The 21,644-nt window shown below is 43.9% G+C and overlaps 2 protein-coding genes across 2 annotated transcripts in view; one reads left to right on the top strand and one right to left on the bottom strand.

Moving 5' to 3' along the window:
• Positions 1-21,644, bottom strand: part of LOC144791715 (serine protease HTRA1-like) — a 543,465-nt gene that overhangs the window by 388,648 nt on the left and 133,173 nt on the right. The window lies entirely within an intron of this gene.
• Positions 1-21,644, top strand: part of LOC144792027 (uncharacterized) — a 40,011-nt gene that overhangs the window by 16,155 nt on the left and 2,212 nt on the right. Inside the window, exon 2 of the mRNA XM_078666885.1 lies at positions 8,246-9,370. Coding sequence (XP_078523011.1) covers positions 8,246-9,370 — 1,125 coding nt within the window. The remainder of the gene's footprint in view (positions 1-8,245; positions 9,371-21,644) is intronic.

Genomic DNA, 21,644 nt, shown 5'->3' with positions numbered 1-21,644 from the left:
AGGTATTTTACAGCGGGATTCTTATTGTCTGTATGGCCAACGCATTTCGGCCTATTTGTTCCAGGCCTCTTCAGGACAAAACAAGGGTATGTACAATCACTTTAAAAACAAAACATAAAAAAACTGAATGTCAGAAGGTCTTAAAGACCTGATCTAAGAACATTGTATAATATATGTGAAACATATTTCAAGAGTGCATACCACCAGTGCACAGTTACAGTGGTAGGCTCAAATTAAAGCTGACCACCCAAAAGTAGGGCCAGTCGGTTCTTACAACTTCAGTGTGGAATCAATTTAAGCAAAGAGCTGTGCTGGAGGATCAACATGTCTGCTCAGTCGGGCATTCACAGGTTCCTAGTTTGACTCGGCGTCTCTGCGTATGAGAAATCGAAACGCAGCTGAGTGCAAAAGTCATGTGACAAAATGCTGGTAAACACCAGCCATCTTGGAGGGGAAGATGAATCCTCAACATGTATCAGGGGCCCATGAAAACATGATACATCTATAATTTCCAACCTCTAATCTCAATGTAGCTATTTGTATTCCATATCAGTATAGTAGAGCGAGCTAGTGTTTGCAAATGCCTGGCTTAGCTCGGCATGTCTGCGTATAGTAAATAGAAACTCAGCCTAGCACAAAAATCACATGGTGATATGCTGATAATCATCCGCCATCTTGGAAAAGTAAGAGGAAACCTCAACAAGTGTCAGAGGCCCATGTAGAATTTATAAATACTTATTTATATACCATATTGATATATTGGTATGAGCAGGGTAATCTTATGTTTCAAGGCATTTCTCTCCTGTTCTACATATTGAAGAGGCCTGTCTTATATTGCTGGCATAAAGCCTAAGGCAATGTGATGGAAGGAATGTGTACCTCAAAGAAATGTCTAGTGTTAACTTAAATTGCTGCACTGCATCATGGTCTACAAATTAACAATTTATTTACATTAGTCAGTAGATACATAGTCACCAATTTGAAGGAAAATTTAAAAAGACAACCCTGAAAAATCCTTCAAATACATATGAATAGCACAATACTGCTGGGAATCCGTGTGTCACTATGAGATTTTGATCAACGGCCAGAGTTCATCATGTTCATTAAGGCCTTCGGCATGTGATTCAAATGTTTCAATATATCCAACTTTGGTCTTCAGCAGCAAAGATTCTATAGAACCAACTCTTGTGTCTACTGAAGCAACAAACAAGACTGTCCACCTAATTTCATTTTCGGTGTGCTTCTTCTCTTCAAAATATTGTACTAACGGTGCTTCAGGTGTTTTACACTGAATGTGTGATCTATATTGTAAGATTCTACTTTTTACTGGTTGAATGCTTTCTTCTATATATCGACCCATTTTCAAAATGTCTTCTTCTATATATGGTTGATTCCATTAACTGTCACCTCTTTTGTCACCTCTTTAGAGATCTCTGTGAAATTACAACCTGTGCACTGGCCACACTTATGATGTCCAGTAACTGTGGGAAGCTTTAACATTATTTGTTTTCTTTAGGTTCCAACTTCCTATTGGCTTTAACCAAAAGGTGCCCTAAGGTCCCGAAGCACATTGGGCATCGCATTTGCGACTCGCTAATTGGGGTGCACAACAATGTCTGAGACACTGTTTGCGATTCTGAATGGGGTCACAAATTGCACTCCTCATGCATATTAATGAGGGTGTCGCAATTTGTGACCCCATTGGGAATGGCTGGCGCTGGGGTCAGCAGACATACATGTCTGGGACTGCTTTTAAATAAAGCAGTTTTTTTTCTTTTTAAATGCAGCCCGTTTTCCTTTAAGGAAAACAGGATGCATTTAAAAATCAAAATGAAACTTTTCAGTTTCATTCTTTTAAAAGCAGGAGGTGGTACCTGGGACCACTGCCTGGCCTTAAAAAGTATTTGCGCATACTTTCACAAATGGGAAGCGCTCCCCTGGGATCCAATTCCAATTTGCGAGTGCTTTACCACTCTTCCTAGAAGGGTGGTAAACTGCGAGTGTTTTGTGACCGCAAATGCGGTCGCAAAACATTCTTACATAGCTTAAGGAGTCGCTATTAGGAAGGGATGCCCTTGGAACGCCCCTTCCTAATAGTCGCTAATCCTATTTTGTGTGTTGCAAATTGATTTGCGATAGACAAAAAAGTAGTACATGGGCCACAGGTTTTTTGGGGGCGCAAATGGGTGTAAAACCAATTTACGCCTGCAAAAAACCTTTTTACATCTGACCCCAAATGTTTTGTTCATGTTGTGAAGAGAAACCAATTAAATGTTACGGTAATTCATTACGCAGTACAGTACCGATAACCAATATTTAATGCGATCAGTAAATCAGGTTTGTTTAGAAGGAAATTGCATACCAAATATCAACAATGGATTCACAGAAGGTAAATATTTTGGCCAGAGGGAAAGCAGCACCTGAGACATTGTGCACCCTATTGAATAACAAGCCTTGTGCCAAAAAGGACTGATTTGAAATACTGAGCTAGTACATAAATGCTCATGTCCCAAGAAATTCAAACAGAATCAGGGATGAGGAATGCTGTGGTTGATAGCCAAATCACAAAGTGGATAAGCGCAATTGAAGCTTTAGGTTCATTTTTAGAGCTCATGGAACTGTCTAGTTAGAGGAGATTTTAATGATGTATAATTACTTGGTATCTGTATGAAACGTTAGCCAAACAAACGAACCATTTGTTCATCATGTTGAAAATTCACAATAATTATTGGATTTTTTGGGTGACCTCACATATGCTTTGTGGCCTTCAATTTTTGGCCTAATTACGAGTTTGGCGGTCCATGGGACCGCCATACCTGTGGTGGAGGTGCGGTGGTGGTCGGGGACTGCAGCACCAGCGGTCTGACGGCCGTATTATGACTATGACGGTCCGCCCGCCATAGGACCTGCACAACCGCCAGAGATCAGTAATCCCTGGTGGTTGCCCCGCAGTCTGAGGCTGCAATATGCTTGGCAGTGCTGCTGCGGCACCGCTTACGCATATTATGAGTTTCCTCACCACCAGCAGTCTTATGGCTGTTCTCACGCCATGAAATTGCTGGCAGTCAGGAAACTAAGGGGGCCCTACAGGCTCCACTGTTGCCTCAGGGCCAGGGGTTACATGCATGGGGGCACATGTTGTGCCCCTCTGTGTGCATGCCCCCAGTTCCTGCACAGCATGGACCGCAAAGTCCATGCCGTGCTGGAAACTGCTTTCATGCTCCTTCGGCGCTGCAGTTTCAAAGGCTCACATATGAGCCTTTGAACTTCACTGTTGTAGGACCGCCATGCTGCCCACCTACCAGACCACCAAATGGCTTGTAAACTGGTGGGCGGGTGGTGGTCAACTTTGGTGGTGTGGGAGCGGGGCCATGGCATGGTGGCCTGCTCCCACACTGCCAAAGTCGTAATCAGGCCCTTAATTACATGCCTAAATCTCACCACCCAATGTGAACAAAGCTATAATAATGCTCACAAAAGGAGAAGATCTGCTATAGGTTGGATATTTGGACTTTCAAAAAGCAAATTAAGATTGGTGGGGCGCTACAAGGCAGCCCACAGACTGGTTGTTAAATATAGCTACCTGCACTATGTTGCATAATATAGCAACAAGAAAATGACTGCCCACAGTTCTTACAGACTTAAAGTCTAAAGATGAAGAAGAATCCAATCCAGAACCACTGATGAAGCAAAGCTTTGCATATTTTGCGGCTTGCCGAAATCAAGAACCTCATTTATGTGTAATAAGGTAACCCGTGTATGTTTTACTAACGTTTATATTTAGCTTAAGTAAAGTTCCCGAAGCTTGCCTATGTGTATTTCTAATGAATTAATCCGTGTCCTTTTAAAAATGGCCGTCGCTTGTATTTTAGTTACTGCGCATGCGTCAGCCACACTCACGTGTCCTGACGCGTCTGCAGAAGTGGAGGGAAAGTTATGCGCATGCGTAATTCATAGCTGTGCTTATCATGTGGTACAGCTCGTGCCACTGCTCTTGTGTCCGTGTCAATGTAGCTAACATTTAATGCAATTAAGTTTATTTCTGGATGATGAGTTAAAAGTACAAACCCTGTGATGTGTTTTCATAATGACATTATTATGTATTAATTTGTTTTCGCTTACTTTTCATGTACCGCGGGAAATGGGGGTCTGAGTGAGAGGAGAGCCATATTGGAGGTCCCTTCTGCGCCTGTGCGACATTCGGCAGCACGAGGGACCTTGGCTGATGGAACATAGCCAGCTGGCAGTGATGGGCGAGATGCTCCTGAGAAAGTCACCTCTGCCCTGCGAGAACAGCGAATGTGGCTCCTTATGTGATACATTGTTATATTGCGCTACAGTTAGCTCATGGGAACCCCAAATCTGCTAGGCGGTACCCAAATATGTTAATGAAGGCTTCAATTCGCGTATTGTGATTGGTGTGTTACCCAAACCCTACCTTAGGACCAATTGAAATTGAGGGATTCTGACACTTTGCAACATTGGGGGGTGGTACACTGTCCCCAAACTGTATATCTACCCTGGGTTCACCTAGTGAACCGTCCGACTTGTCTGGTTTAGCTGACCTGTCACTGACCCAACGCACTCAATAGGTGACTGAAGATACAGAGCGCTGCGGAGCACTCTGTCCGAATTTGACCATAGGCTAAGGTTCTACTGAACCTTAAAGTGCTGGCAAAGCACTTAGCTGGGAGTTCGCTGACCCAATCGGGGTCTTGATCGATAGCTGCAGAGCGGGTGGAGCGCAGGCGTTGCTTCCGAACTGTGGGTTCCGGTCCTATCCTGAAGAGGGTCCTGTCCTGAGGGTTTGCTGTCCTGTCCTGAGGGTCCTGTCCTGATTCCTATTCCGAGGGTATCCTGTCCTGTCCTGGGTGTCCATTCTGCACCTGCTGTCCTTTGAGGGGTATCCTTCCTTGAGGGTTTCCTGTCCTTAACTGACCCGCGGCCAGGGTTTGGTTTCCACACCTTTTCTAGGTAAATATTACTCTGAACCTCTTGAAATTCTTGCACCTTCTGAATTTCTAACTTTTGCTTAAATAAAGTTCAACATTGCATATGTTATATTTCCATGCCTTTCCGCAACTATTGAACAGTCATTTATAATTTTGCGAAGTTATTCCTATGTCTTCTCATTTGTTAGAAATCATATTTTGCATAGCAGTGTGTCATTTTCTGATATGGTCTAGAACTTCGTTGCCTAGGTTGTTCAAAGGCCCTTTCACCTTAAGTGAAGCGTGTTATTCATTATAAGTTCTTCTATAGTCACACACACTTAGTCTATCCCTGTCTAGATAATACTGACTTATATAGTATTTTCTCGTTACATTTTATTTTGTACCTTGATGATTACTCTGTCATTATTTCTTTCTGCCTATGTGATTTACGTTATCTTGGTTATTGATTGCCTTATTTTACTGTACCTCATGCAAGAAAATATTGAACTCTAGATAAACATTTTAAAACTTCCAGTTGTCCGTGGTCATTTAAACAGTATTTGAAGGTTATTGGTTGGGTTTGTATTTTGCTGCCTTTCCTTTACAGCTAGCTCCCTGATTCATTGTGGTCATTAGGCACCCGCATCGGTGGATGGTAAGTCGGGTGCACCGAAATTTGGTAGCAAGGAACACACACACACCAACTTGATAGAGCTCGTGAAGTCACCTGATCGATGTATATGGTAATTTGAAAGTATATGGGCCCTGAAGCCGGAAACGGCGAAAACTGTTGGTCGGGTGGCCTCGCGCGCTCTATCAGTTTTCTGGTAGCTAGAGGATGGTTAGGGACTAGCTAAAGGTTAGGCAGGATTAGTTGGACTAGTAAGTCGGAAGCTGCTATTATATTAATGCTGCTATAAGAGCGGCTGTTCTGAGGGAACTGATCACTCTCTTGTGAATACGCTGCTAAAATTCATGAATTGCTGTATTGTTATTTTTCTTGTTCTTATATTGTTATATGTACTAATCCATGCAATTGTCAATCGTTTAGTTAAGTGTTGTCCGAACTCCCCGGGGAATTGAAAGGGCAAGTGGTGAATAGAATCCATTGTCCTGAGGTCACAGGTTCGAGGAAAGTTAGGTGCAGGTTAGGATAACCGGGAAGCACTAACTAGGGTTTTCTGAATACATGTGTGAATAAATGACAGTAACGGGGTTCATTGGCAAAATTCCCATAGTGGCGTAACCTAGTAAGGGTCACATTGGAAGAGTAGCAGGTTCCTCGGAGCTAGCGTGAAAGCAGAGGGGTCCGCTGAGAAACCTTAAACTCGGAACATATCCCGGAAAGAAGTGGATGAGTTTAGGGGAATAACAGGTTCATCGATGCTAGAGTGAAGGGTAGGCGGAAGAGATCTGCCCGCAGCGAGTGAAAAGTAAATGGAAGTAGTTTACTTGCAGCAATAGAATTCTTTCTCTGTCTAGACACTTGAGCACTGTGGCGAATGTGTATTTGTTGTAAATTAACCAAGCACTGAGCACTTTAAAAGAAAGAAAGTTTCCGTTACCTTGTGAAGGGAGGGAGTCAATCGCGAAGCGCCTCTGACGTCACTCTGTGCCGCGCTGGGATTGGTAGACGCAGCGGGCGGGTAGCGGAGCTGAAATTGTAAAGGAGGGGTGAGCGCCGGAGCGTGGGAACTGTCTCACGAAGGGGCCGCGCACCCATTGGCGGAGCTTATTTTGTGTCGCGCACCCATTGGTTGCACGAATTTTCTGAAGCGCGTTCTGATTGGAGGTAGTTTGTAAACAAAGTTAGCGCAGAAGTCGTATGTGGCACTCGCGGACTACAGAGACGCGACCTGATCCAAGGCATCTAGGGTTTGAAAGGGATCAGTGGAAGGCTAACAGATACGATATTATGTACGGAACCAAGAGAAAAATGTCCCTTGTAAATAAGGTGAAAAATTATTTTAAAACGGACAAACCGATTAAATCTAGGGAAGGTGTTCTTGTCCCAGCACCCAATACTCCCGCCTCATTCATGATGTTTGACCGAGGGTACAATACCTGTGTGTGGCTGGAGAATTGGGTGAAGTACACAAAGGATGACGGAGTATTGGCGTTTCCGTTAGATGGTACTTTCAATGGTAGGATCTTATTTAATTTAAGAACCCGAATGAATGAGCTGCATCCCAGACCAAGACTAACGCAGTATGAGGCATTAGAGGAATGGGAGATTGAGGCTTTTGAAAGAGAAAGACCCCGAATGGACAAGGGTTTGACCAAGTGGTACCCCAGGCAGAAACAGGAGTCCAGGGATAAAAGGATGAAACAGTGGAGACAAAGCATGATTGTTGAGGGTCTGTTTCCCATGATGCCGGCATGTCATAACGTTGGAGCGGGTGAGAAAAGTACTGAAAAATGTAAGCATTGGGGGGCCCTGGGGGACTCAGATGATGAATTAATAGATGACATCTGTACCAGAAGTCCGCCACCTTACAATGAGGGAACCCGACCTTCCAGTGTAGGAGATGTTCCCCGACGCCACTTCCTAAAGGAAGAAGACAGGTCCCTGGGACTGGGAGGGGGTGGTCAAGTATTACCCTATCCTGAGAAACCCGAACTGGCGGAAACAAGGGATATATATCCCAAAGTGCCCGCAAGTCAGGAAGAAAAATATCCACGCACGAAAACTTTTTTCCCCAGACCCTTGTATGAAAGCGAAGAGAAACCCTCGAATTCAGGACTGCCTTTTGTTCAACCTCCATATAGGGAAGAGCGCAGGTCCTTTAATACTGGAACTTTATTCCCGAAACCAAATTATGGGGGAGGACCAAGTGAAACGCATCCTACTGCCCCGAGTTATACTCCTCCATTGACCCCACAGATATTACATGACACAACTCTAAGAAGGGTACTAGTGGAAAAGGAGCAAGAGGCTCTAGCTAGACAAAGAACAGAAATAATTCAGAAAATTTCTCAGATAAATACCAGTCCTGAGGCATTGACTATTCCAGTAACTATTGGACCGGTGGTCCCGTTATACGGAAATAGTCAGGGAAATCCGATTACTCCAGTCATGACCCCAGTCATAGCAACCCCGAGACAGGAACCAATCATCATAGATGATCAGTCCAGTGAGTGCGAGTCTGAAGTTGCGTTTTTGGAATTGCCAAACAAACAGACTGTAAAGGGAACACAGCAGAGGTATAACCCTTTTAATACAAAAGAAATTAAATTAGAGACAGCAACAGGTACTAGGAATGTCTCTCTGGTAACTCCGGATGAAATTGAGAGTTGGAGTCGTGAATTAGAGAAACAGACTCCGCAAACAAAGCCTTTAGACCTCTACAAGCTGAGGGTTGAAATAGAAGAATTAATGGCAGGAAATGTGGGGTTGGATCGATTGAATACCTACTCTGAGGAAGAATTGTCGTTCATATGTAAAAGCTTTACAAGGAACACCAGAGTGCTCCACGAAAAACTGACCGAAACAGCAGTTAGTATGGGGGTAGATATCTCAAAATCCAAGCCCTTACAGAAACCGTACAGAGCAGACTTCTCAGACAAAGATATAGAACACCTGAATGTGGCAGGGAAGAAGTTGCAGATTAAAGAATTAATGGGGGTACTGCAGAAATGGGGAGATGTGGAAAAATGGAGAAGCAGGTGGGCGAAAAAGAGGGAAGAGGTTCGCTCCCGACAAGTGACTCCCGAGTTTGCTTTAAGAGAGGTAGAAAAACCTGAGCAGTTATGCCCCATGCGCGAAGTTCCAGGGGGGAAATATGTGCATGTCCCCTGGTCTAGGCAGGATATTGTGTCCTTCACGAACGATTTTCCAAAGTTACGAGAGAAACCAGTTGACTGGTACCGGCAGGTGGAGAGGTTCGTGAAGGTACAAAAATGTCTGTGGAAAGACCTGGATGGGTTTTTCGACATTGTGGTTCCAGTAGATTTATGGACCCAGTGTAAAATAAACATAGATTGGCCCAGTGAAGAGTATCCCAGAAACAAGGAAACAGGGGAGCCATCAAAGGAAGTCATGCGAAAATATGAGCAGGTAATTCAGCACTTGAAAGAAAAGGTGCCCGCTAAGGAAACTGATTGGACAAAAATAGATAGAACAACACAGGAAAGGGACGAGACAGTGCACTCTTTTTATGAGAGGTTATTGCAGGTATTTAAAACATACAGTGGTATTGATAACATCGACCTGAAGAATATGACGCACTTTATTTACAGGTTTGTAAATGGTTTAAGACCTGAAATTTGTCAGTGGATAAAAGACAATAAAATCTGTTGGCATACTAAGAAAATGGATGAGGTCCTGCGGTACGCTAAGTACTGCGAGGACGAGATGGCAGAAAAGAAAAAGGCCCTTAAGGAGAAGGTTATGTGGGCTCAGGTGAAGCTCGCAGAACAACAGGAAAAACAATTGAGTAACATGGTTAAAAATGCTGAGAACAAAAGTCCTGGGGGAGGGGGTGGAGGAAAGCCCCGGCCCAAATTTAGCAGGGAAGAGGCTATGAAAAAATTTCCCTGCCATCAGTGCGGCGAAATTGGACACTGGCGAAACGAGTGTCCCCAATTAGTCGATGTTAATGAGAAAACTCCTGATTTAATTCCACAGACGCAGAAAGAAAGACCAAGAAAGACTCAACCCCAGGTAAAAACAGTTCAGGTGCCTCGAGCACCCAAACAGGTATACAGGGGAAGACAGGCAGAAAATGAAGAGATAGAGGTTTGGGAAAGCGGGGAGAACAGAAATACAGCAACTTCGCAGTATCTGCTGAATGATACCTTCCTTTGTAATGATCAGGACTGACGGGGCCTGAGAGGGGAGGACGAGGAGTGCGTACTTGGCGCTTCCTTGCCGGTAGACCAGTCTGGACCATATATTGAAGGAAAAGTTGACGGAAATGATGTCACCTTTCTGTTGGACACTGGCGCTACCCGTTCTACTGTAAGAACAGTGGACGTTCCAAACCTACCCCTCTCGGGAGAAAATATCCAAGTAGTAGGTGTATCTAATCAATTGATTAGTACTCCTGTTACCGAACCAATGGAGATTTCAATTGGAAATTTTAAACAGATGCATAGATTTGTCGTCTGTGACACCAGTCCAGTAAATTTACTGGGACGTGATTTGCTGTGCAAAATGAACTGTACCATCTTTTGCACACCAAAAGGTGTTGAAATACAGACCCCAGATGAAGACGGCATTTATAAATTATTGTTGCTTAGACCTGACTCAGAAATTAAAAGATTGACCCTGCAGGACTTGCCCCAAGAACTACAGGAAGCCGTAAAACCAGAGGTGTGGGATTTCACTGGAAAGGATGTGGGGTTGATGAAAGATGTGGACCCCATACAAATAGCCATCAAGGACAATGCAGTATATCCTAACACTAGGCCCTACCGAATGAATGCTGAGGTGAAAGCAGGTGTCACTCTGGAAATACAAAAATTATTGGAAGGAAACATCATACAGGAAGTGATGAGCAGCCCATGCAACTCACCGATTATGGGCATCAAAAAGCCTAGTGGCAAGTATAGGGTAGTGCAGGACCTGAGAAAGGTTAACAAAATTGTAGTTCCTTGCTGCCCTATTGTCCCGAACCCTGCAGTAATTCTGTACCAAATTCCTTGGGATGCTGAGTGGTTCACTGTGATTGATTTGTGTCATGCATTCTTTTCGATACCCCTGCACCCCGACAGCAAATTTCTTTTCTCATTTGCTTTCGAGGGTCACGTGTATTGTTGGAACAGGGTCCCTCAGGGGTATACAGAGAGCCCCTCTATCTTTAATCAGATCTTGAAAAAATGTCTAGAGACTTTGATCTTACCTGGGAACTCTGTATTAGTGCAGTACATAGACGACCTTCTATTGGCGTCTAAAAGTCACAGGGACTGTGTAGTTGACACCATTGCCCTCCTAAACCACCTGTGTGAGAAAGGGCATAAAGTGGCCCCTGACAAACTACAGTTCTGTGCAAAATCAGTGAAATATCTAGGACACCAGATAGAAAAGGGTGTCAGAAAAGTCACTTCAGAAAGAGTGAGAATAATTCAAAAAATGCAGCTGCCCCGTACTCAAAAAGATGTCAGAATGTTCCTGGGGGTATTAGGGTACTGCAGACAGTGGATTCTGGGATTTGCAGCCTTAGCCAGGCCCTTGATAAAAATGACCACAAGAGGAATGCCAGATGTTGTAGAGTGGGACGATGAAAGTCTAATGGCTTTCACAAGACTGAAAAACTGTCTGTGTACGGCCCCTGCGTTGGGAATGCCAGATTATTCCAAAGAGTTTGCACTATTCTGTGACACTCGCGATAATTGCGCATTGTCAGTCCTGACTCAAGAGCATGGCACGACCAGGAGGCCTGTGGCCTATTTCTCTGCCACACTGGACCCAGTAGCCGCTGGGTTACCAGGCTGTCTGAAAGCAGTAGCTGCTACCTGTGCAAGTTTGGAGCAGAGTGAGTCCATTGTCATGGGACATCCTGTGACCGTGTATGTTTCACATGGAGTGGTAATTCTATTGACCAGAACTAAAACACAGTATCTCACCCCTAGTCGGCTGACTAAATACGAGAGGATTCTTGTGGGTGCAGCAAATGTGAGCATTGTTAGGTGCGGTATTCTGAACCCTGCCACCTTACTCCCCGACCCCTTGGAAATGGAAGGTGGGGATGATGATGAACATGATTGTATTGATCTGACAGAGTTCAGTACCAAGCCACGCCCTGACATAAAAGAAGTACCATTGCCTGAGCATGATAAAGAACTATTTGTGGATGGTTCCTGTCTAAGACATGAATTAGGAGGCTTGAGTGCTGCTTATGCAGTAGTGTCTTTCACAAAAATTGAACAAGCAGGTTACCTATATAACATCAAGTCTGCACAAGTAGCCGAATTGATAGCCATGATAATGGCTTGCAAAATTGGGAAGGACTTACGCATAACAGTGTATACTGACAGTCAGTACTGTTATGGCGTTGTGCATGACTTTGGCCAATTATGGCTGCAGAGGGAATTCATGACTTCCTCAGGTACTCCCATTCGGAATGCAAAAGTTGTTCATGACCTTTTAGAGGCCATCCAGTTACCCAAAGAACTGGCAGTGGTAAAATGTACTGCTCATCAAAGGAGCATGGACAGAGTATCTCTGGGAAACGATTATGCTGATCGAGTGGCTCAATGGTGTGCCAAAGATCGGTATATTGTAAATCCAAAACGAGGGGGGCCAGGAACCAGCTGCCAGCTTCAGGTGTTTGAGGAAGTGCCTACATGGGATGAGGTGAGAGAGTGGCAGGAGTCGGCTCCTTGGCAAGAAAGGGAGAAATGGAGGGAGGATGGCTGTAGACCGAGACGTGTGGATGGTGTGATTCTGGGCCCAACTGGTATGCCTGTGTTACCCCGACACTTGCTTGGCACAATGGCAAGATTAATACATGAGGGATCACACATTGGTAGGGATGCCATGATTCTGGTATTTCAACAGACTTGGTACAGCAAGAAATTCAGGAAGGTAGCAGAGTCCCTCTGCCAGAGGTGCCTGTCATGTCAACAGATGAACCCAGGCAAAAGGACAATGGTTGAGCTGAGCAAGATTGGGAGATCAGGGGGTCCCTTTATAAAGATACAGGTTGATTTCATCACCATGCCCCGTTGTGAAGGGAAACGATATGTCCTTGTCATTGTTTGCGTATTTTCAAAATGGGTAGAAGCTTACCCTACTCCTCAAAGTGACGCACTGACAGTAGCGAAGTGTTTACTAAAAGAACTGATACCTAGGTTCGGAATACCATGCATTATTGAATCAGATAAGGGTGGACATTTCCAGAATGACATACTGGCTGAACTCTGTAAGGCCTTTGGATTAAGGCAGAAACTCCATTGTGCATACCACCCAGAGGCTTCTGGAATAGTGGAACAAGTAAATGGAACTATCAAAAACAGACTAGCAAAACTGACAGATGCTACTGGCATGACCTGGGTGAAGGCCCTGCCCCTGGTCCTGATGGGACTGAGAAGTGTTCCAGACCGCAAGACAGGCCTAAGTCCCCATGAAATCATTATGGGAAGAGTGATGAGACAAGCATGGGTGCCAGGAAGCAAATTGTTGAGCATTACTGATGATTTGGTGCTTGAATATTGCAGAAGATTGGGTGACCAAGTGCGTTCTATCTCTCGCCAGATTGGAGACGACGGCATCCTTAATCCAACGACTCCTCTCCACAACTTGGTTCCAGGAGACTGGGTCAAAATAAAGAAGCACACTCGATCAAGCTGTCTGGCACCAAGGTGGGGAAAGAAACGCCAAGTAATCCTGGTGACAACCACTGCAGTGAAAGTCGCAGGTGTTCCCCAGTGGATCCACGCCGGACACACTCAGAAGGTATTGCCAGACAAAGGATTTGAAGAACCAGGGCAACCAGCAGAGGACCCTGAAGGAGCCAGACCAGTAGCAACTGACAACGAGCAGCCCAGCACCAGTCAGGTTGCAGGAACAGCAGACGTTGGCCCAGGAGTAGTTGACTGCGAACTGCCAAGAAACCAGCCTGCTGAAGAGGTCCAGGAAACTGAGCCAGGAGTAGCTGAAGACGAGCTGCCAAGCATATGGCCAGAAGAATGGATACCGATGATTGATCTGACCGAAGATCCTATCAGAACACGAGAACGACTTAGTGAAGGTAGAGAGTGGACTAGTCAGGAAAAGCAAGGCACAGGCGAAGATCCTCAGCCGATTGAGATTCAAATCAAAACTGAGGAAGGAGAAGGTCAGACAGGGACAGAGCACGTGATTGATACAGAACAAGTGAATAAGACTGAACAAGTGCCCGATACTGAACACGTGCAGGATACAGAACAAGTGTTTGATACTCCTCCATTAACTCCTGATGTGGATAAGGGACAGACTAGACATAGAGTAATAGTTCGAGCAGAAGAAAATAAAGAGATCGAAGTGCTTGAACAGGATCAGATAGGGTTAGAAAAACGGGTTCAGGAAACAGAAACAGAAACAGAGACAATTGAAAGCCAAAAACAAAATATTCCTGAACAAGGCCAGATTAGTAACCAGGCAGAAGAATTTGATGCTAGTCCTGGAACTAGTCAGATAAGGGAAGTAGGAGAAGAAAGTGGAGACGAATTACCACAAGATAAAGAGAACAAGAGAATAAGAAAAGAAAGTGAAGTCAAAGTACCGACTAAGAGACTAAAGAAAAGAAACAACCTTGAGCCTAGGTTTGTAAAAAGACTGAGACTAAGGATAAAGACAGTGGAAGAGAAACGTGCAGAGGCAAGAAGAAGTGCTCGAATAGCAGAGCAAGAAGAAGACTCTTCCAAAAGAAGGAGTGAGCGAATAAAAAGACAAAACAAAAAGTACAAGTCTCCTGAATGGACACTGGTTTTGGAAGAACTTGAAGATCTTGATATAACTGACGTGAGCGACGGAGAACCTGTCCCAGAGTACTCAGCTGAAGAGGAAGACGAACCACCGTGAATTTGCACAAAGTAAGCTAGTTGTGTAAAAAGCCAAAAAAGAGGGGTGAGAACACTCCTTCTGAGCTAAAATGTCTGATTCAACAGTGAATGGTAGACCTAGTTGCAGCCGTTTTAAGACGTGTTGCAAGGTGTGTATATGTAGTGTAGTAGTGCTGATAGTTATCTGGATAGGATTAACAATTTTCATTCCCTTTGCTGTAAGTAAAGATACTAACATTGTCCCTACTGAAGTTGTAAATACTGACAATGAGGAGCTGACAACACAGAGTGTAGAAAGACATGAGAGAGCATTGAGACAAACTAAACGAGACTTAGAAGCATCAGATGAGAAAGGACTACATTACCATGGAATGAAAAACAGGACACATTTGAATGTTTTCGCAAACTTGTTAATACACTATGTAGAAACTATGGAAATTGAAGATTGCTATGTCTGCATGAAGCTACCTACTTCGGTGGCTGAAGGCGTGACATACCATCATCTGCCATTAACATATGGAATTTCCTGTAGCATTTTAGCTAGTTTATTTTACAAAAGGGGACCGTTACAGTATTATTACTCTAACAATGACGTGATCTTTTCTGAACTTCCTATACGTGGGAACTTGAATCCTGTACATACCAAAACTGACACCATAAGATATATGGGAGACTACTTTCTGACTATAGGGAACATTGACATAGCAGACGCAAACCGAGATAACTTGACTTGTTCTTTGCGTGAACAGGAAAAGATGTTCCTGAACATGGCAGAGAAAAGGAGAATTAAAATTCAGAAGAAGGCTAATGACGAAAGTCAGAAAAAGCCAAAGTGGGCAGAAAACATGGAAGGCACCTCATCTGGTGGAGCGGGTCCTGCTCTGTTGCTGGATTTTGAAAAGAAAGGCAAGCTATGTCTTCACCGCGAGAAGACTAGCTATTATAATAATGTTTTCATTGGTTCCAGTGAATGCGAACATAATTACAAGGTAATTGGAGGTTGGGGTTTCAAAAATGGGTCAGAGCCTGTGTTTCCTGGAATTTATTATATTTGTGGGGACAAGGCTTATTTCAAATTGCCGGATCACTGGTATGGGAGCTGCTACTTTGGCATTGTTTTCCCAAAAATATACCATGTGAATGGAAAAGCTGGAAGCAATGAAGATACTAATGGCTTAGTGCGTAGTAAAAGAGAAAGTATAGGTGAAAATATGGGTAGTATTTTCAGTGCACTGATACCTGGAGTGGGAGTGGTTCTGAACACTCACAGAATTTGCAAATTGTCTACTATAGTAGATGTGCTGTCTACTGAAACAGCTCATGGATTTCTGCTGGTCAATACCGAAATGGTTGCGATCAGATCAATGGTTTTACAAAATCGACTTGCTCTTGACACCTTATTAGCGAAAGAGGGCGGAGTCTGCCGGATGTTGAAGGCGCAACATTGTTGCACTTATATTCCGGATAAAAGTGTACAGATCAAAAGATATGTGAAAAACATTACTAATTTGACAAAGGAACTCAAACCACTCGAGGTTGATAGTGCCTGGAAGAGACTGGTAGATGGTCTCTCAAATGTAGGTCATTGGCTTGCTAGCATAGGTAAAAGCTTATTATTCAAAATTCTGATGCCAATTGGTATTATAGGTCTTATTATACTTTCCATTTTCTTATGCTGTAAATACCGCAAGCGCACCAAAAAGCACGAGGTAAATGCAAGAGGAGTGAAACGAAGTGTGGATGAGATTGAATTAGAGGAAGTGAATGATCAGATATACAAAAAGGTGAAAACTTCTCACCCTGCTAAAACTGAAAGAGAAAAGTTAGAGCGGTTGCTGGAAGAAATAGAACTTTATAAAGTGTGAAAGAAAGTTGGCATCTGGTTCCAGTATAATTTGTGATGATAGTAGATATCATCAAAGAGGGGATTGATGAAGCAAAGCTTTGCATATTTTGCGGCTTGCCGAAATCAAGAACCTCATTTATGTGTAATAAGGTAACCCGTGTATGTTTTACTAACGTTTATATTTAGCTTAAGTAAAGTTCCCGAAGCTTGCCTATGTGTATTTCTAATGAATTAATCCGTGTCCTTTTAAAAATGGCCGTCGCTTGTATTTTAGTTACTGCGCATGCGTCAGCCACACTCACGTGTCCTGACGCGTCTGCAGAAGTGGAGGGAAAGTTATGCGCATGCGTAATTCATAGCTGTGCTTATCATGTGGTACAGCTCGTGCCACTGCTCTTGTGTCCGTGTCAATGTAGCTAACATTTAATGCAATTAAGTTTATTTCTGGATGATGAGTTAAAAGTACAAACCCTGTGATGTGTTTTCATAATGACATTATTATGTATTAATTTGTTTTCGCTTACTTTTCATGTACCGCGGGAAATGGGGGTCTGAGTGAGAGGAGAGCCATATTGGAGGTCCCTTCTGCGCCTGTGCGACATTCGGCAGCACGAGGGACCTTGGCTGATGGAACATAGCCAGCTGGCAGTGATGGGCGAGATGCTCCTGAGAAAGTCACCTCTGCCCTGCGAGAACAGCGAATGTGGCTCCTTATGTGATACATTGTTATATTGCGCTACAGTTAGCTCATGGGAACCCCAAATCTGCTAGGCGGTACCCAAATATGTTAATGAAGGCTTCAATTCGTGTATTGTGATTGGTGTGTTACCCAAACCCTACCTTAGGACCAATTGAAATTGAGGGATTCTGACACTTTGCAACATTGGGGGGTGGTACACTGTCCCCAAACTGTATATCTACCCTGGGTTCACCTAGTGAACCGTCCGACTTGTCTGGTTTAGCTGACCTGTCACTGACCCAACGCACTCAATAGGTGACTGAAGATACAGAGCGCTGCGGAGCACTCTGTCCGAATTTGACCATAGGCTAAGGTTCTACTGAACCTTAAAGTGCTGGCAAAGCACTTAGCTGGGAGTTCGCTGACCCAATCGGGGTCTTGATCGATAGCTGCAGAGCGGGTGGAGCGCAGGCGTTGCTTCCGAACTGTGGGTTCCGGTCCTATCCTGAAGAGGGTCCTGTCCTGAGGGTTTGCTGTCCTGTCCTGAGGGTCCTGTCCTGATTCCTATTCCGAGGGTATCCTGTCCTGTCCTGGGTGTCCATTCTGCACCTGCTGTCCTTTGAGGGGTATCCTTCCTTGAGGGTTTCCTGTCCTTAACTGACCCGCGGCCAGGGTTTGGTTTCCACACCTTTTCTAGGTAAATATTACTCTGAACCTCTTGAAATTCTTGCACCTTCTGAATTTCTAACTTTTGCTTAAATAAAGTTCAACATTGCATATGTTATATTTCCATGCCTTTCCGCAACTATTGAACAGTCATTTATAATTTTGCGAAGTTATTCCTATGTCTTCTCATTTGTTAGAAATCATATTTTGCATAGCAGTGTGTCATTTTCTGATATGGTCTAGAACTTCGTTGCCTAGGTTGTTCAAAGGCCCTTTCACCTTAAGTGAAGCGTGTTATTCATTATAAGTTCTTCTATAGTCACACACACTTAGTCTATCCCTGTCTAGATAATACTGACTTATATAGTATTTTCTCGTTACATTTTATTTTGTACCTTGATGATTACTCTGTCATTATTTCTTTCTGCCTATGTGATTTACGTTATCTTGGTTATTGATTGCCTTATTTTACTGTACCTCATGCAAGAAAATATTGAACTCTAGATAAACATTTTAAAACTTCCAGTTGTCCGTGGTCATTTAAACAGTATTTGAAGGTTATTGGTTGGGTTTGTATTTTGCTGCCTTTCCTTTACAGCTAGCTCCCTGATTCATTGTGGTCATTAGGCACCCGCATCGGTGGATGGTAAGTCGGGTGCACCGAAATTTGGTAGCAAGGAACACACACACACCAACTTGATAGAGCTCGTGAAGTCACCTGATCGATGTATATGGTAATTTGAAAGTATATGGGCCCTGAAGCCGGAAACGGCGAAAACTGTTGGTCGGGTGGCCTCGCGCGCTCTATCACCACTTCAACTCCAATATACATCAAGGGCAGCAGAAGGCAGAGGCTGAACACAGTATACAAACATTATTGTAAAGGTAAGTATTGTGATAAGGTTTTTCACTTAAATATAGGCAAAACACCAGTTTGAATGACCAAAAAACTAAATTCAGCTTTAATTTCAGGTATGCGGATATAGGGGAACAACCTTTACAACGAAACTATTACAACGCACTACCATTACAACGCGGTCATTACAACGCAAACCATTACAACGCATTGCGCTGGGGGCGCTCTAGGATAGGGAATAAGTTTAATTTTCTATCCAACACCTTCCCTAGTGTCCACGGGGACTGGAGTTGGAATAGAAAATTATACTTACCACTATCCAGCACCTCTAAGCGCTATGCGTTGTAAAGGTTTGCGATGTAAAAACTGCGTGGTAAAGGCAAGCGTTGTAATAGCCTGCGTTGTAACGTCATACATCCGCGGATATATGAATTTACTGTGGAAGATAACAATCCTCTTATCACTGTTGAAACATAAATCACTTTGTTTACATAACACATTTTTAGATAAGTCAGATTTTAAAAATAGTATTTCAAATAGCAACATGATTAATGTTTTTGTTTACCTCTACCAAAACTTCCAAATCAGTACTTCTTGCCACATCATCAACCCCTCCCCTACAATGACTGCAACATATGTTCATAGCTTCACTGACAGGAACATCACTTACATCTGCAACCTCTTCAGTTTCTCCAGGCCCCTACTTGAACTCCACTTTCTCCTTGCCTTGTATGCAAATTTTCTACAACATTAGTTAGTCACAGGCAAAATTCCAATTTCAATTTGTAAATTCACTGTGCACCTAGTTAAAGTGGTAGTAGCAAGTTAGCCCTTCAATGCGTCCCAAAAATGTTTTTACATTTTTGTATCAACCTTCCCTGCTGTATGTGAGCACATACATTTGCGACATCCTCAGTCACATTGTCCAGTTTGTCACCCAGTGGCCTTTGGCCCTTTTCAATAATGTGTAACAATTGTTCAAAGACATTTTTATGGGTTTATCTGTGGCTACCAATTTATTGTGTATGCCTTTAAACAACGTGGAGAAGCGTGGCTCAATGGTTAGAGCGGCAGACCCTGATGCAAAGGTCTGGCCTGGGACCAGGGTTCAATTCCCGCCTCGGCAGCTTTTGGACTCAATCTCCCTGGACCTGATCATTCTCACCTCGGTGCCTAGTCTAATCATGGGTCCCACTCTGTGACTCTGGGCAATAGCTTGCTTAATCTCCAAAACGGCCCCAGCAGCGCTTGGATACCTGGCTTCACCTTGGGGGTGCCCAGGAGTGGACATTTCACATGGAAAAGCCAGGAAGGGTTCCACAGCGGTATGAGTGCAGCACCAGGACGCCCCGTCATGTGGGCAGCCGTGCGCTTTACAAATACAACACATTTACATTTAATGTTTTTAGTTGTAGGTGCTGGATGTTCAGCATGCAAGCCTCTAAAACCACTAAATATTTGCTGAGCATCACCACCATTCCAAGAAGTAACCGTTGGTTATTCCTTGGAATAATCCTCCTGCGCACTTCCTTGGCCCTCACAGCTGGTTAGGAAGTTTCGGAAGACAAAAAATTATGCCTTGGAAAAGGGACATGAATTTCTATACATGCTTAGGGTCGTCAGCCATATCAATTTTAAGCAAAGACGTTTAGCTTATGCCAAAATTATGAATTTATCTATGAGCTGCCTCTGTTGGATGAATTCGGGGGCTTCGCTATCATTAGCTATTGATTATAGTCTCCTAAACAAATTTTCCTTCAACAAGAGTTGCAGATCAAATGTATGTCATTTATGATTTTTCGTGGCTCTCATTTGTGCTCTTTTTGTATAACTAGTGTTATGGTTATTGCTAGTGAAAGCACCCTGATTCATTAGGTCTCGCCTAGCGACGCATCACTTGCGCTGCCCGCCTTGGCGTGATCTATCATTGTCGACTTGGGTGCCGAAGGGGGACAGGAGATGTGCACTTTCCCCAGACAGCCGATGTGCGCACTCACAGCGTGTCTTCTCTGGCGTTCTCAGCTTGCGCCCGGACAGCCGATGTGTACGCTCATGGCGTGTCTTCTCTGGCGTTCTCAGCTTGCGCCCGGACATGGTATGGCTTGCTTGCGGCGTTCCTTCATTTTCTCCTCTCGGGTACTATTAAACATATCAATGTAGAAGGTGGAGCCCCGCCCGTGACACAAAAGAAATCGGCAGAGTGTCTTGTTTTCCTTGTGTATGTCTGGAAAATCTGTGTAACAGGAGAACTCCAGCAAACAAAGTTAATCGTTAATCTAGGTGTCTCTGCTGATGCGCCTGTTTCTTTAAATACTTCCCCATTCTCTTGTTTATCATCCCGGGAACTTTACGGCAGGGCCACAAGTGCCATGCAAATACAGAAACCCGCCTCATTTTCCTGCAGCTTCTAAGCGGAGAAGGGCAAGCGAGGCGTGTGCAGTGAGGTAAGAAGCGGTGAAGTCTGTACGAGTGACTACTCTGGGTCCGAGGCAATGGGGTACAGCTGGCTGTGAGGCAGTGCTCTTGGGCTTCAGTACCTGGGCACTAAAATACAGTGCTAACAAGTTGTCTAGTATCACGTGTGAATGCCTTTCTCATTGCTCGCTCATACTTTGCATTCTTTTCTTGTAATTATAGACCTGCATGTATAATGAGGGAAACAAAACAACAAGTACTTGAATGCAACGCTAAAAGGAACATTAGCCGTACACACCCAAGAAGGACACATTAAAACTCCTGGCCGGTGTATTTTTGGGGGCAAGGGGGAAAAGGGGGTTGTAAAGAAGGTCACCTGTGCGCGTTAATTATGACCCGCTTCAACTTTGATACCAAAATGAGCATGCCGATTTCCTACTATTCAGTTCCTTTAACTTACATTATTCTGTAAGGCTGCGGTAAGATGCAGTTTCTTGGGTGGATTGAAGGTTCTATTTTGTGTTATCTTGTCATTGACAAAGCTCACTGTGGAAAACAAACCCATGGTACTGCACACATTAGCTTGCTACTAGCCTCAATTAGTTAAGCCCGGTGTTCTATTTGTTTTAAGCACAGAGGAATTTACTGACACAGGACACACTTGAGCAATACACTCACTGCTTAGGTTCTGTGGATCCGCCTAAACTGCTACAGCGGAGACTGCTTTCTGTTGGGGCGTTTTAGAAGTGAGTGGAAAACCGG

Source organism: Lissotriton helveticus, chromosome 11, assembly GCF_964261635.1.
Source record: "Lissotriton helveticus chromosome 11, aLisHel1.1, whole genome shotgun sequence".
Taxonomy (NCBI): domain Eukaryota; kingdom Metazoa; phylum Chordata; class Amphibia; order Caudata; family Salamandridae; genus Lissotriton; species Lissotriton helveticus.
Note: the sequence above shows the minus strand (reverse complement) of the source record. Positions and strands in the feature narration are given on the sequence as shown.